The 16,856-nt window shown below is 57.4% G+C and overlaps 1 protein-coding gene across 1 annotated transcript in view; it reads right to left on the bottom strand.

The window, feature by feature from the left end:
* Window positions 1-12,851: 12,851 nt before the first annotated feature.
* Window positions 12,852-16,856, bottom strand: part of LOC149274977 (staphylococcal nuclease domain-containing protein 1-like) — a 130,773-nt gene continuing 126,768 nt past the window's right edge. Inside the window, exons 16-18 of the mRNA XM_089505068.1 lie at window positions 15,047-15,156; window positions 13,625-13,790; window positions 12,852-12,946 (exon numbers count right to left, since the gene is read on the bottom strand). Coding sequence (XP_089361194.1) covers window positions 12,852-12,946; window positions 13,625-13,790; window positions 15,047-15,156 — 371 coding nt within the window. The remainder of the gene's footprint in view (window positions 12,947-13,624; window positions 13,791-15,046; window positions 15,157-16,856) is intronic.

The following is a 16,856-nucleotide window of genomic DNA, read 5'->3' as shown; positions in this document are numbered from 1 at the left end:
AAGGTGCCTATCCCTTTCAGGTGGCTGCTCCTGCCTGGTTCCTCTCTCCAGCTGGAAAGGCATGGTCCAGTCTTCGCCTGGGCTCAAATGCCAAGCGGTGGTCAAGGTGGCTTTTTAAACCAACACATGGACGAGAGGGAAGGAAACCCCTCCCCTCACAAGAGCAGCTGGCACAAGGATCCTCATCCTCTCTTCCAGGGCTCCCTGGTCAGCCCTGATGTGAGGCAAGGGGGGCACCTTTGCCCACCTCTCCCAAGGTATGGCCAGACCAGGGAAGAAAGTGGAGGGGATGCCCAAGGAGCCGGGCAGTAGCTCCAGCTGGCTAGAGCTCAGACTTGGGTCCAGGCCAGGCACACGGAGGAGGAGGAGGAGGAGGAGGAATGAGGGGCAAGTTTTGGATGCGAGAGAGAGGGACAGGTGACCGCCCAACCCGCCGCCTTGCTCCACGTGGGGCCACAACAAGGAAAGAGTCCTATTTATTACCTCCTCGGCCTGTCAACGTAACACGGTGCTTTAATTAGCAGCCATATAAATATGAATCCGCGGATGCTAACCAACGCACCGATTCACAGGCTAGCTGCTAAAAGACCAGGCCTCTAATGAGCTGCGCGGCTGTTCCAAAACCAAGAGCAGCGCTAATGAGTGGCTAATTAGCCCCAGCCCCCTCCCTCCCAGGAAGGTTGCAGAGGGGAGGGGCTGGCAAGGCTACGAAAGGGGCCACGCGCCACCCATGTCCCAAGGCAGCGCAAAGGCACGAGGAGAGCCCTGGAGCCTGCTCCGCCAGCTGGCAAGAGAAAAAGGACCCCTTGTAAAGGCCACCTAGGGATCCCCCAGATAGCCAGACCAGGTTCCCGGACACTCTGCCGGACGATGGGGGGCAAGTGGAAGCAGTGCTGCCACCTCCAGCTTCCCCCCCCCCCCCCGCAAGGCCTTTTGGCCCTTTATTGTTCTGGGAAGCAAAGGGGCCCCAAGAGATGGAGGGTGGAGAGGGAGATGCCTGTCTGCTGGGGGGGGGGAGGGGATCCCTGATCTGTATAGGGAGAGGGTCAGCCATTCCTCCCCACACACAACATGCAGGGTGAGAATTGCGTACATTCAGCACCCACACGCCTCGGCAGTGTCATTCATGCCAGGGGCTGAATCATCCATCGGCCCTTTTTGGCAAATGCTTCAACTTCATCTGCAAAGATGGCCCAGATCCCTGGGAGCCGAAATGGGGGCTGGGGGAGGGGGGTCTGCCTATATCAGGGGGCCGTGGGAAGCCAAGGGTGGCATGCTCCCTGGGGGACCCTAACCAAGCAAGCACTGCTGTCGGCACACAATAACCCTTTCCTGTGAGGGGCACACAACCTGTACCCACCGGGGATGCTGGGACATGCCATACACTGTTCCCTCCGTCCCACTTGCGTCTCTCATAGGCCCCTGGTTGCCAGGGGGGCCACAGGCACAGATCCCACCAGTTCCAGCAACCCCAGGAAAAGGCCTGGCCCCTCCTAGACCCCTCCAACCCTCCGCAGGGGGCTTCCTGGGGCACCCCAAGAAGGGGAGCAAGGGGAAGCCAGCTGCTGGGAACTGCCCACATGGCTGCAGTGGGTAGGACTTCAGTTACCCTTATCTGAAGGAGACCCCTTCCCATTAGCCCCCCAAAAGCCTCCATGAGGGGCCACAACAGTAGCCCATGCCCTTCCATGCTGGGAGCAAGAAGAGAGGTCATGTGGGTCCCATGTGCCACCCACCCTCCCAGGTACCCATCACCCAGGATGGTGGTTCCAGGGCACAGCCACCCTCCAAATATGGGAGGGATCAGTTTGGATTGGAGCAAAGGGGGAGCCTCCTCTGGACCCCAGAGCTCAACAGTGCGCAGAGCAGTACATGTGGGGCTGGGGGCCCAGGAGGAGAAGGGCTTGAGCTGTGCAGTTCCATTGCAAGAGGAGGAGGAGGCACAGCAGCAGCTGGACTCAAAAACATGTGCACGAGACAGTGTGTGTGTGTGTGTGTGTGTGTGTGTGTGTGTGTGTCACAAACACCACCCAAGGCACACAACTGCCACAGATGCTGACAGAAGGGGAAGGGGCAGGACATGCTCCGAGGGCAGCCATGTGTGCCCACGCATGGCAGGGACCCCCCTGCTCTCACGTGCCTCTTCCCCCAGACCCAAAAGAGAGCCGCTCCTCTGGCCTGGGGAGGGGGGCTCAGAAGAGCCAAACAGCGGCAGGAAACAAAGCTACCCCTGCCACCAATCCTCCAGCTCTTGCTCCTCCTGGCAGCTGCTGCCTTTGGCTGGCAAGGCCTAAGCTCAGCCCTGGCGCCCTTGATGGGCAGAAACGTCAGGAGGCTTTGGCATCAAAAGTAGGCAGCAGTGATGGGCCGGCAAGAGGGGTGCCCTGGGAAGAAGCTGCCAAGGCTGGGAGGGCAGCGCCAGGAGCAATGCCAGCCAGGGCACAAATCCCCACCACTGCCAGGGTCAAAACCTCCATAGTGCACCCTTCATTCCCCCTCCATCTGCCCTCTGGAAAACCCCTTTCTCTTGGCACAGGGCCCCTGAGGGACACCCAGCAAAGGTAGCAGAGGAGCCCTTGAAAAAGAAATGAAAGGGGGTGCGGGGTGAGGGCAGCAGGGAATGGCAGGGCAGAACAAGTTCCTGCGTAAACTGGAGGGCCAGAGAAAGAGGGCAGGCTGTGCTGCTGAGGGGGGGGGGGAGGCTAAAGTGAGGCCAAGGGTCCAACCAAGAAGCCCCCCACCAACTTGGAGTCGCAGGGCCAGGGGACACTTTCTTGTACAGCCAGGCAGGTAGTGGGCATTGGACAGGCCAGGGGTCTGGACCCATGAAGAAGCCCTGCCAACCACATGCCACCCAACCACTTTCCTTATGCTCTTTGCTGGTATTGGGGAGCATCCTGCTTGCCCTGCAGCAGGCGCTGGGGGTCATGAGACTCTGGGAGGTGAGGAAGTCCACAAATGCCTCCTAGGTTCAGTCATGTGGACCCTGATGGGCGAAATCGAGGGATAAAGATGATGCTGCTGGGAAAGAGTTCTACAGTGCCCAAGCTGCTCTGGGCAAAGGCCCACCAATAGCCTGCAGCCCAAAGGCAGCTGTGTGGGCTTCCAGCAGCCATCTCCCTGCGGTGCAAGTGACCTTCTTCAGAGGCTTGGATGCTAGGCCACTCTGCCAGAAGGGGATGGGTGCTGGAGGGTTGCGTGGATGGGCAAAAAGTGGGGGTGGGGGAGATCATGGCATGATGCCATAGCCTTGCTGGCTGGCACTTGGCCGCTTTCTTACTGCCTGCCTACCTGCCAGTGGTTCAAGAGGTGGTTGGAGCCGACCAGCTGGCCATCTTGGTCCAACCAAGAACATTGGGCTTTAGGTGTGCCCTCTGAGGAGTCACCAGGCCTTCTGTGTCACAGAGAAGCCACGTCTTGCCCAACATTAACAATGACAAGAAAGCAGTGCTGGGAGTGCCAGGGGTGCCACACCATGCCATGCCACGGGCTCTTGCACCAGGTCACCACTGCTACCCCAGAGAGGCACAGTCAGGCCTCCACCAAAAACTACTTTTGGTCCAATACCATTGAGCTCCAGGATGAGGTAGAGGAGCCTGGCACCTAGGGCTGCCCCCCCACCATCATCCTCTCCCCAAAGCTGGTGGCTTCCCTCCCAGCACTGCCCCAGCCTCAGTGCCCCCCAAGCAGGTTCCTGGCAGTACATCTGCTCCAGTCAGCATGGAGGGTGGTGTGGCTGCCCTCCCTCCCGGAGGCCATTTGGGGGTCTCACAACACACAGCAGAAGCAGAGAGCAGAAAACCAAAGCGACACTCCGTGGAAGAGCCCACACAGAGGCCATGTGGCTGGCTGGGTCCGGATGGGGAGCTGGTCAGCTGTGGATAAGTGATTATGTAAGAGGCAGAAGAAGAAGTAATCTCAGCATCCCAAATGCCAAGTGCGCACACATTCTGCCCCCCTCCCCTGACACACATGAACCATGCCAGTCTGCGTGTGGCAGCTCTGTGGATCCGCAGCACGCCCCTCCCTCTCGTGCACATGCACAAGCAGAGCACTGCCGCATGGGGCGAGGGGTCAGGAAGCACCCCCAAATAGGCATGCCCCCCCGGACCTCAGTAACCCAGTGGTGGGGCAGCAGGGGGAGGGAGAGGTGTCACTCAGTGCCCAGCCAGTGCAGCTGCCCAAGGGGGTTCTCTCCTGCAATCTTCCGTCAACATCAAGGGTCCTTGAAACACAAGTGCCACAAACATCCTCCGCCCTGCCAATTATTGTCTCACAAGTGGAAAATTGCCATTCCACGGACACGCTGTGGGAGAAAATGGATGAAGGATCAATTTACACACCCATACCCCCTCTGCCTGTGTGGGGGCTGGAAGAGCCCTTGCCCTTGAGGGGGGATGCTGCATCTGGCAGGATGCAGGCGTTTCCGCACAAGATGGAAGGGCAGAAGGAGGACTCACGTCAGTCAAGTGCCAGTCTCAAGTGGGCACAACCAGGTCCTGTGTGCAGCAAAAGTCTGGCACAGGACCTCCCCTGGCCCACTTCCCTCTGGTGCCTGCCCACCTGTCCCTCTGACCTGGGACCCCCTTAGCCCCAATTCAAAGTCATTTTTGGGATAGACAACCCTGGCATCGGCGTCCTTCCACACCCTCCCTGAGCAGAGAACCCCAACATACCTCTGGGTATAAGACAGGGCCACCTGGACCCCCACCTGGAGCCCCACCCGTCTGCCCCATGGGGGTGGCTTCATGCCACTCTCCCACCAGTAGAGCATCAAGGCACAAGGTATCACCCGGGGCCACCTGCAGCGGCCCTCCTCTTGCTCAGCACTCTGGCCCCAGAGCAAATGCCTTCTGGTTTCATAATGAAACCGAGTCCAGAGAGAAGGCCTGAGCCCCACGGCTGACCCCTGGGCTTCCCAATCTCCCCAGTCCCCTGCAATCTATCTGGTCAAGAAGGATGGGCAGAAGCCGGAGCAACCCACTGGGCCTCAGCCCTCAACCACCCTCTGCCGCTGCCCAACACAGTCGGGAGCCTCCTGCCCCCTCGGTTGCCCCCTAAAGGCAATGGGGAGCTTCCTCAGAGGAGGGTACTGCTGCCAGGTTCCGCCTGGCCCTGAGCCGCGCATCTTCGCTGGTGCAATCCAGCAGCTGCTGGGTTTCTCAGGTAACGAAGGAGCTAATTTAACCCAGCTGGTGGGCGGTGGGATTACTGCCTTGGCAACGCTGGGCTTGGGGGTGACAGGGATAATACGGGGGAGACGGCACGCCCACCAAGGCTGGGAAGACGATGCCACTACAGCAGCCCTTTGCAACCCCAACATCCACAAACGCCCCGAATCCCCCGGATGCAACACCAGGCGCCCATGGGCCCCTGCAAGATCCCACACGGACCCTCGGTCACTCACTTGCATCTTGCCAAGAAAAGTCCATGATAGGTTCCCTTAGGGTCCCCATAAGTAGGAAACGACTTGAAGGCATACAACAATAAGAGAAGAGAGCTGGGCATGCCAAGGTGGCCTTCATTAAAAGGGATCCTGGGCCATTCTGGCAGCCCTGCTTCCCACAGATGCATCACAGAAGCAGCCTGGGGAAGCAGCCGCCTTTGGGGGGGCTCCCCTCTGCTGCTTGGTGCCTGCCGCCATGACCAGGACAGTACCAGGCTGAGCGCTGAGGGTAGAAGGGAGGTCATCCAGGCCAGACAGACTGGTGCTGGCCTTCCATGCAGAACATTTGTAGCGTCTGACTGACAAAAAGCAAAGCATTCAGGAAGGGGCCATGGCACCACAGGTTAAAAGGCTGTCCTGGGGCATGCTGCAAGTCACCAGTTCACGGGCAAGAAATGGTCCCAACCTCTGCATAGCCAAGTGGACGCTACTGGGCCAAATGTCAAACCCCACGGAGCCCAGTTCCCTCCAGCTGTGGCTGGCCATGTTGCCCCATTGAAGAGTCAAACAGGGACCCCCCCATGGATGACCATCAGAAAATGAGAATCCCCACTGGACGACAGAAGAGACCACAAAACAGGGCACTGGGTGGCAGCAGCAGCTATTGGGAAGGGGATACCTTTCCCCACACTTGGTGGAAAGTCTCCCACAAGGACCATCACCTCCTTTGACCTGGTGGGGATCTTAGAAAAGGTGGGAGGGAAGCCTTAAGGAGGAGGCTGAGCAACTCAAACATCCAACAAGGGGAGAGAAAGGTGTGGGGCCATGGGCACTTACTATTCTCTCACCCACCCAGACTAGACTTCCAGCGATGCTCCGTGGCCAAGAAGGCAAACCGGGCCCAGGCAACTGGAAGCAGAGACCTCAGGGCTGAAACATGGAATAGAGGGCATGCTTATGAAACCTGCAGAGGGCACCAAATTAGGAGGGATAGCTAATACCCCAGAGGACAGGATTAGAATTCAAAATAATTTAACAGATTAGAGATCTGGACCAAAGCTAACAAAATGAACTTCAACAGGGAGAAATGTAAGGTACTGCACTTAGGTAGAAAAAATGAAATGCACAGATATAGGATTATGGGGGACACCTGTCTTAAGGAGACTTATATGTCCGAAAAGCATGTAGGAGTCCAAGTAGACCACAAGTTGAACATGAGTCAACAGTGCGATGCAGCAGCAAAAAAGGCCAATGCGGTTCTAGGCTGCATCAATAGAAAAATAGTATCTAGATTAAGGGAAGTAATAGTGCCACTCTATTCTGCTCTGGTCAGGCCCCACCTGGAATGATCCACAATTCAAGAGAGATGTGGCCAAACTGGAAGTGTGTCCAGAGGAGGGCAACCAAAATGGTGGAAGGTCTGGAAACCATCAAGCCCTGTGAAGAGCGTCTGAGGGAGCTCTCCCGAAGAAGGGGCGAGGACCGCAGGACCCCCAGGGATCTGCATGGAAACAGCATAGGCCCATTAATGTGCTTGCCTGGGGAGGGGGGCAAGTGTGAGGGGGCAGGGCTGCATAGAGCACCCTTATTCAGGATATCTGAAACAAAAAGGGACTTGAGAGTGCTCCAGGAGGGCCTTTCTAAGCTGGAGGGACTGAAGGGAGGCCAAGCTATCCGCACACAAAGCAGGAAAGGGCCCCGATGCCAGCTCAGTAGGCAGCGCCAATAAAAGAGGCAAACCCACACTGGCCATAATTACAGAAAGCATAGAAAATAGAACTGCCAGTGGAAGGACACCTTCAAACACAGCATGGCCAGGCTTGTAGCAGGTATGGTGACAGGTAGAAGGAAGGACTTCCTCAAACACTGCCAAGCTGGGCTGAGGAACACGCTGCCACAAGATGTGGCTGTGACTACCATCCTGGATAGTTTTAGAGGGGGACGGGGCAATGGGGGCTCTCCGTGGATGCCAACTGTGATGGATGCCCAGTTCTTCCAGGACAAGGGACGGAGTGGCTCTGAAGATCAGCAGTAGAGTGATTGCCTTTTTCCTTTGGGAAAGTAAGCAGATGAGCCCACCACTCTACGCGAGGAAAGCAGACCTCTCCTCCATGGGGCTTCTCTTGCGCCCTGGCTGGCTACTGTGCAAGAAAGCTCCTGGGCTAGAGAGGCCTCCAGCGCAGGCTTCCAGGCTTTTCCAAAGTACCGCCTAAGAAGCTGCCCTGGAGCGCATCTGGCTCTCCTAGGCCCCCAGGCGCTGAGCCCACTTGTCCACCTGTCCTGCCCGTCTTACCTGCTCCCTGTGCAATATGGCTGCGCATGGCAGGGAGGGAGGGGGCGAGGGGTGGGTTCAGTCTCCCTCCCAACCAAAAGGGGTGCAGATGGGGGCTCTGCCAGTCCATGAGATGATGAGAAGTGTGAGTCTGGTGCCCACTTCCTCTCTCTCCTGCCACCAATCTGCCAACCCATCACCAGTCGCCCTGCTGGCTTTCCCTGGAGGAGTCAGTCATCACATGACAGCCTGCCCAGCCTGCGTGAGACGGATCGCTGCCGCCTCCGTGTCACAACTCCCACCACTGCAAATGGCAGCAACAGATGCTCAAGACCGTCACACCTTCGGCTCCTGAGGCCGTCTCCCTCTGCAACTGACCATGCCCAGAAGGGGCGGCGGAAGGAGGTCTGGCCAGAGGAGGACTGCTGAGGTCGGAGGGCATCAGGCAGGAACCCTGCATAGGTTTCTACGTTGCATCAATAAGAGTACAGTGTCCAGACTGGGGGGAGCAATAGTGCCGCTCTATTCTGCTTTTGTATTCCTGGAATAAGGCTGTATCCAGTTCTGGGCACTACAATTCTGAAAGGATGTTGACCAGCTGGAGGATGTCCAGAGCAGGGCGACCAAAATGGTGTTAGGTCTGGAAACCCTAAAGTCCTATGAGGAGAGACTTAGGGAGCTGGGTATGTTTAGCCTAAAGAAGAGAAGATTAAGAGGTGGCATGAAAGCTATCTTTAAATATCTGAAGGGACGTCATGTAGAAGAAGGATTTTGTTTGTCTCCTGCTGCTCCAGAGACCAGAAAACAAACCATGGATTCAAATCACAATAAAAGACATTCCACATAAACAGCAGGAATAACTTCTTGACCGTACTGCTGCTGGACAGTGGAATGGATCGCCTCGGAGAGTGGTGGACTCTCCATCTTTGGAGGTCCAGTGGTTGGATGGGCATCTTTTAGGTGTGCTATGGTTTTGTATTCCTTCACAGCCAAAGGGGGTTTGACTTGATCCCTTCAGTAAGAGTTAATGTTTCTAAGTAGCCAAGGCAGGCTATCATCCTGGCCACCACACTTTCCAATTTGGGGAAAGGAGCCAGGTCAACAAAGCTGATATGGCAGACTCAGTGCCTTCTCCAAGGGACGCAAGGTGACTGGGAATGGGGAGAGTGGGATCCCCAGCACTGAGCTCTGCTCCGAACCACATCAGGAGCCAGGAGAAGGCTGGGAAGGGAGGCTGGAAATGGGGGCCTGGACCTTCCACTGCGGCCGGCTGGACCACGAGCGGCAGTTCCACAGAAAAAGTCGGGAGGGACCTCTCATGGCCGAGGGGGAACCGGGGGACTGGAGGGGACACCCCTCTTCTCAACCACAGAACCACCAGACGTGTTGTGATAAATGACCAGGCACTGCCCACTATTTTTCTCTGAGTCACTTTGATCAATAAAGGGAAAAGGGTGAATTGATATTGATCCTCCCTACACCTCCCAACGCTGCTGTACAAATTGCAGGCGCTGGGGATGGGGATCGGACGGGGAGAGGATATGGGAGGGCCAGGAGCTAGCTAGCTTTCTTTCTTTCTTTCTTCCTGTCCTTCCTTCCTTTGGACCTGGAGGGATTGGGGTGTGCATGTTAAATTATAAGCATCTTGGGGAGAAGCTACACATGATGTGTGCTAGTTGTCACTGTGAAGCTGGAGGGACACTTCTTGAGGGACAACTTTTTTATTGTGGGGGGGGGGGAGATGAGTTGCCGGACAACCCAGACCATCTATGTTTCCACTCCTGGAAAAGCCCTGGGAGGACAGTTGGAGGGTGGGCTTGAGAGCAGGAGGAGGCTGGAGGCCCGGTTGAGCACCACCAACTCCCTGCCCCCCTTCTGCGTCCTGTATTGTTTTTGGTTGGGACAGCTGTGGGTCATTCTGCCCCATAAGTATGTCTGGCGCAGTCCAAAAAGGCAGGGAGGCCCTGGGGGCAGAATGAGGGGGCAGAAGGCCCCAGGATCAATACCCAGAAGCCTCTACGTGTCTGGATGGGAGAAGGAGGAGTCCAAAGTCCCTGAGAGCGGCGGAGGCAGTGGCCAAAGTCAGTGCAGAGCCACTGCTGGGCCGGGGGGCGTCCTGGTGCCCTGACCCCAGTTCCCTGCCAGGAAAGAGCCACAGGGCTGCTCTGCCTGCCTTGGGCCCCTGGGCCCTTGGAGAGAGTGTGGCTTATCCAAGGTCACCCAGTGGGTCTCCGTGGCTGAGTGGCAATTCTGCCCTGGTTACCCAAAATCCTACCCAGCTCTGGCTCTCTTCACATGCGTACTTCTAATCTGTACAACAACTTTATAAGGGAAGTCAGTCATTACTGCAGATAGGAAAGCTGAGACCTGGAAAGAGAGTAACTTGCCCAATGCTGCCATACAATGAGTTTATGGCAAAGATGAGCTATTTCGGCTGCCCTGGAAACTTTGTTGTTGTGTGCCTTCAAGTTGTTTCTGATTTATGACGACTCTCTCACAGGGTTTTCTTGGTACTTTCTTGGTTCAGAGGGGGGTTTGCCTTTGCCTCCCTCCAAGGCTGACAGAGTGTGACTTTCCAAGGGTCACCCTGGGGGTCTCCATGGCCGAGTGGGGATTGAAGCGTTTCGGAGCCCAGAGCACAAACCACTAGGCCACACTAGGAGGCAGTGGGTGTGAAACGGTACAAGAAAAGGAGGTGCCAATGACTGAGCAGCGCCAATGGCCAGGGGCCCTCCCACCGCCACCCACCGCCTTAGAAAGCACTGGACAAGCATCACGTGGGCAGCCAGGGCTAAATTTAACTCAGGCAATTTAAAAGAAGCCCAAAGGGGAAAATAAAACTCGATGGCTTTTCTGCCCGATTCCTGGAGGCCCTGGCAGTTAGCAAAAGCGCCGCAAAGCCGCTGACCTGGCATGGGCTGAAGTGTGAGCTTACGAGGAAACATTTAAAAGTGCCCTGGGCCTCGGAGGCAGAACGGTGGAAAAGGAGGGCGCCACAGCGCTGAGCATTAAGCTGCTGAAGAATAAGAGCCAAAGCCTCATTGCTCAGCCCCGCAAGTGCCCTTGGACCCCAGACCAGGGCCTGGATCGGTGGCTAGTGGGCTCTCCCAGCCCCAGAGCCACATCCCATCGGCCACAACGGACAGCCAGGCCCAATGCCTTCTGGGAGGGCCGGTCCTGCTCTGCAGGCAGCCCTTTTAAGGCTCTGTGCAAAGATGAGATGGCGGCAGCCAAGGGAAACTCATTAGGGAACGCTGGCCCTTGGCTGCCAGCAGTGCATTTGTCACACAGTCATGGCAGGGAAGGAGGGGGCTGCCTGTGGGGCTGGCAGGAAAGCGGCACAGAGGGGTGGGCAAGGGTTTCCTTGCAGCCCTGGCAACGGAGAAGAAGGCGAGGGACCCAGCAAGGACCCCTAAGGGCAGTACTCCCAGAGAAAGAATCTGTTGTTCAAAATGGGCAAGCCAGGTTGGCACCCAATGGAGAGCCCTTTAGGGAGGCAGACTGGCTAGTCCTGCAAAGCACCCCTCCCAAAAAAGGGGAGATCAGTGGGGAGCGTGTGCCAATGCAGCCCACACTATCCATGCTCCCACTTCATGCCCCATTGCACCCCAGAAGGAACTGCCACCCATTTACCTCACCGATGGGAACCGTGGCCCCAGCCCACCTGGCCAGGCCTGCAGGGACCCTCCCTGTGGCACCTCAGGGAAGGGCTAGCCCCCTTTGTGGGGCTGGGCTACTCAAGGCAGAGGGGCCTCTCCTGACTGCTTTGACGCACCCACTGCCATCCTGCAGGGAGAAAATAGGCCATGAGGCTGGCCTTCTCTCTGCAGGGAGGCTTTGGGGATTGGAAGCACCCCAAAACAGGTGGGGCCCAAAGGCACAACCTTCCATGCAGCAAAAACATCTCCTATTGCCTTCCCCACTTCACAGTTGCCTTCCCATAAAGGCCCCCCAACCTTGGAAAAGCAGTCCCTAAGTCCAGCCCAGCTCAACTCAGCTAGGGGGCAGCTCCTTTCTCTCCATGAGAGGGGAGAAGAAGCCTCCTGCACCTGATTCAGATGCAGGTGTGCCCGGCCTTTACCGTGCCAGGCACAGAGGGAATGGGTCCGTGCCATGGGTGCTCTGAGCTGGATCTCTGTGGGAAGCTACAGGGAGAAGGAGGAGAGAAAGACACACACGACTCTCTGACAAGGCAGCTCTTTGGCCATGCAAGCGGCAACAGCTAAGAGGCATCGCAAGCCTTGCACAGATTTAACAAGCAGAGATTCTGTGCGACTCTAATCCAGGCGAATCGGCAATTTTGCTGGCGATGCAAGGAACACAAAACTGTTTCTACTGCAAGCTCAGCCTGGTGCTACTAGTTGCAGGGGGGGGGGAGGATGAAGCCCACCAAATCAGCCCATGTCGCTCCTCCACCCCCCACTCCTATCCCAAATGCACAGAGGACACAAATGCCGGATCCTGCACAGAAAAGGAGGGGTGCAGCTGAAACTACAAATCCATGACCCTCTCCCTGGGAAGTCTGCACTGATATTGAGGGATGACCCTGGAAGTCAATTGGGGGGCGGGAGAAAGCTCCCCCCAAAAAACATGACTCCGGCCTCACTGCAGGAGGAGCGCCAGCTTTCATCTGCCAGTGACTCACGGAGGCAGTGGAAAGATGTGAAAGGAGGACAGGAGGAGCCCACCCAGCCACCTGGAAAAGATGTGGCAAGAGGAAGGAACCCCCACCCCAAGATGGGCAAAGAGCCCCCAGAAAAAGAGCTTCGGACCTTCTCGGCCATGGCCCTGAACACTGCCCTGCTGTGGGGTTTCAGGACAGGGCACAGGTGGCACACCTGGAGAAAAGCAGAGGGCAGGTCTGGTCGTGGGTTCCTTGGCCACCTTCGCCACCAGCAGCTGTGCCCACCCCAAGCAGCGCTCATTGGGGGAGCAGACCTGCAGCACAAAAGCCCCTCTTGCCCAGCCCAAGCCAGGAGGAGAAAGGACAGAATAGGAGCCAAATGGGCACCTTTCTTCTTGCCAGTCCCTCTGCGGAGGGTATATCTGCTCCTCTTATGAATCACAGCATCATTATGCTAAATGTATCTGGAGTGAGATGCGCACCAGCTCCAATCAGCACCCTGCATCCCTCTGCCCCCTCCCCCCACAGACATACACACATCCCTTCCACCAAACGTTCACATCTAGCATCTACTCTCTTCCAAGAAAGATGCACTCCAAAGTCAGAGTACCTCCATGGGTCCCTTGACCCTCAGGTCGGGGGAGAGGGGTGCCTAGCACCTCACCTGCAAAGGCCAACAGGGCAGGGGGGCAGTTGGGACCCTCAAAACCCGGCCCAGGCCTCCCTGCGGACAGACATGGAGGGCAGGGCATCCTGCTAGGAGGAAATTGCTTCCATGCTGGGCTTTCCTGTTGGTCCCTGTCCCAGAGCACAAGCACTGAGGCTTCTCTGGAGACCCTCAACGGACCACCAGCCTTGCTATGACTCCCTTCTTCCCTCTCTACCCATGGCCTTGCCTTCTGCCTACCTGGCACTGCTGCACCTGAGGGGCCTGGTGGGTTTCCTTTACCCCTGCCAGTTCTCTGGGACCTTGGCGCCTTCCCTGGCCGGCCAAACTGCTCAAGGCATGAAAGGGCCAGGGAAGCTCCCCACTTCCTCCCCTGCTCTGCCAGGGGAAATGGGCCTCTGCTCTGAAGCCCTGCACAAAAGCCCTGCCATTGCTGCCTGGAGGGGGCTTCCAGGCCAGCCAAGCATAAAAGATTCATGCCAGACAGCTGAGAAGGTGCCCCATGGGCTTTGCCAAGGTAACCAACTGAGATGTGCCAAGGGAGACCCACAGCTGCGCAGGAAGCAGCTATAGGAACAAGGGAGGCATTTCCGCTTCATGTTGGGGACAAGGCCACTGCACAGAAGGGGGGCTCAGAAGGGGGGGTGAGACAAAGACCCCCCTTAAACCACTGACCTGGCAAGGCCAGCTGGCCCCACCTGCTGACATCTGCCCATGAACAGAAAGGGCCCACAGGGACAGAGGGAGGGCCACCAGGAGCAGAAGGTGGTATGGTAAAGTGTCCCTCACTCGCTGCCTTCCCAGGGCATGAGTCCTCCGTCTGGTCCAGACTTCTCTCAGCCTAAGAGGGGAGCAGGAGAGAAGACAGAGAGCCCCTGTTCCTCTCCCTTTGGAAGTCTGCTGGTGAGGGGTTTGCTTCCCCCCAGCTCTGCTGTTCCTGATCTTTTTACTTCCTCAAGAGTCACCAAGGTTGGATCAGAGGGCTGCAACGGCAAGGCCCAGATCAATGGCAAGACCAGCTGGTATTAAAGCACCACAAAAGCCTCCCAAAGGTTCCTCTCAGCCTTGAACCAACGTCCAGACACCCCCCGTCAGTGGGGGGAAGGGGCCTAGACCATGGCAGCCCAGCTCCACGCCTCAGGGCTTGGTTTTCAAGACCAGGGCCCAGCCCAGGGACATGCAAAGCCAAGAGAGGCTCTCCGCCAAGCATGTACAGAGTGCCTTCTGTTCCCCCATCCAGGTGGCCATCACAGCCCTGTCCTTTGTCCAACGTTTACTCACAGCCTGGGTTTGGGCTGGTAAGAGACAGGTTCTGGGGCTCAGGCCAGCCATCCGGGGACGTCCAGGTCAAAACCCTGCAAGAGTAGTACCCAGCATCCTCCCAGGGGACTCACATGCCAGTCTGGGAGCATCCCAACTGGAGTGCGCCAAAGCGACCCCCATTTCAATGGCTGTTGGGTTGCATGGAGCACCCAGAGCAAGGGAGCTGAAGAGGGCATTCTCCCAGCAATCAGTGCCCTGGCAGGTGAGATCTTTCCACCGGAAATGGCAGAGTGGCATGGGGGGGGGGGGGGGGGCGGGCTGCATGGCAGCAAGTGGCGGCTGGAAACATGGACCTGACTGTAGCCTTGACCGCACAGAGGCGCAGAGTGCAAACAACGGATAGAGGGACAAAAAGAGGGAACAATCCTGTCCCCGGGCAAAGGCCAGGTGAAGGTCAAAGAGGGCAGGAGCAGAAAAAGGGGGCATGGATGTTCTCTCCTCCCAACTGAGAGCAGAGCATTTGCCACTCACTAAGTCAATAGGGACATGTTGCAGAAATTGGGCCATGCGGGGGGCAGAAAGGAAATGCCTCTGGTCTGGGCAAGAAGGGCCTTGTTGGCACTTGGCCTGGGAGCAGCAAAGCACAGAGGAGCCCCGCCCCACAAGGACCCCATCACGGGCACCCCATCCCTCACTCCCTCCCGGAAGAGGACAGCTCTTCCTCAGAAACAACACATAGGGTCACCTGGCAGCCTTGAGAGTTCATACTCCCTAAGCCCCCCACCACAGTCCCCTTCCCTGCCCCTTCCAAAAGAGACCCCCTGCTGCACCTACCTCTCGCTGCAGCACCAGCTCCTTGGTGAAGAGGGTGGCTTCCTCGCTGAAGGGCTCACCCTCCTGGACCAGGCCAGGCAGATTCCGGGCTCCGCGGGGGCACTCGATGCCTGCAATGGGGGAACAGAGAGGAAGGTCACTGTGAGTATACATGTCCGGAGACTTGGGCAATAGGGCCCAGAGCAGCTCTGGACAGCAGCGGTCCCTTCCCAAGCCCCAGAGAGAGAGATGCAGGAAGAGCTTCCTTGCATCCTGGGCCTCCCAGGAGCTGCGCAAGAGGCCTCACACATACACACAGATTAATTCCTACCAACAATAAGGGACCCCAAAGCTAAACACCAGGCTCAGAGCAAGGTCCCAGAGGAGGACAGATGGACATAAGTGAGTTAGATCTGAAGGCAAGGCGTGGGTGGAGGCCCTTTGGAGCCAGTCCATGCCCAAAGGCAGTTTCTGGGAAGAAATGATCAAAAGGGACTTGTAAGGATGGAGCTGAGGGGCAAGAGGGGGATTGATGGGGGGCCTGGCCTCCCAGACCCCAGGAGTGCCCCCCAGGGGCTGCCTTGGCAACTGTCTCAAGGGGGGGGGCTCCAGCTGTGGCAGCAGAGTAGATGGCCCTTGAGGTCCCCCTTTATGGAGGACTGGGGTGATGAGCTGCACTCACACCTCCAAAGTCCACGAGCCCAGCGTCCCTCCAGGCCCAGGAAGCAGGAATGGCCTTTTTGCCACCTCAGCTCTGGGAGGAAAGAGCCGGAAGGGCAGACAGGTTAAAAGCCCCTTTGCTTGAGCACTGGCCCAGGTGACAAACTGGATGAAAACTCACTCTGCCTCCATGGCCGGCTGCCGTAAATCTCTGCCATTTAAGAGGATGAAGCAACACAACTGCCAGGAAACAGCTGAAAGAAGCAATGCCGCCATCACTGGGCAGCAAGCGGGCGGGTGACCATGCCAAAGAACCCCCCCACACCGCCAGGGCCCCCAACCTCCTAAGCTATATGGCCACATTATGGACAGGAAAGGTGGCAGGCAGCCGGTCATCCATTTTGCATCAGACCCACAGCTCAGATCTGCCTGGGAAGCAACTGCAGGAGAAGACACACAAAAGGGGAGAAGAGCAGACACAGACCCTGCAAACGTTCTCCCCACAATGGCGAAACAAAGCCAACCCACCCCAAAAAACATGCCAGTGCAGGTAACACTCCCCAGCAGTTTTTCTAGAGGCCAAAGCCAGCAGTGGCATCCAGCCAGAGGCACCTCACTGGCCCAAAGCCCCCTCTTGCCCTGGAATGGTTGGCTAGCAAAGGGAAGGGCCTGCCAAAGAGGAGGGGGCTGCAACCACACCAGGCCCTCCCAGCAATCCAGCCTCCCCTCCAACCGCCAGTTTGCTCCAGAGCCTGGGGAAGCTGCATATGGCCTGCGCAGGGACCCCCTTTCCTCCCTTGGCGATTCCAGCCTGGCCCAATCCCCATGTGGATGCCCCCCCAGAAGACCCCCCTCGCCCTACTCGAAGGAAGAGTGTGCCAGGCATCTTTCTCGGATGGGATCCAAAGGAAGGGAGAAAAGAGCAGGGAAGAAATAAGTGAATAAATCAGAGGGAAAGTGCTTTGGGCAGCAAAAAGCTGCACCCAGCATTGCCACAAATTAATGACCCCAGGAGGAAGAAGACTGGCTCAGCGGCCTTTCGCCTGCGATGATGAAGATGATGGTGATGATGCTCCCCAGAAGACGGAGGAAAGAGTCTGCAGCTGCAGCGGCAACAGCGGGGGGGGGGGGGGCACAAAGAAATTGAGGGGAGAGGGGCTTTGCAGGGGGC

This window comes from Sceloporus occidentalis, unplaced genomic scaffold (assembly GCF_023333645.1).
Source record: "Sceloporus occidentalis isolate IW3139 unplaced genomic scaffold, rSceOcc1.0.p SCAF_307, whole genome shotgun sequence".
Lineage (NCBI taxonomy): Eukaryota > Metazoa > Chordata > Lepidosauria > Squamata > Phrynosomatidae > Sceloporus > Sceloporus occidentalis.
Note: the sequence above shows the minus strand (reverse complement) of the source record. Positions and strands in the feature narration are given on the sequence as shown.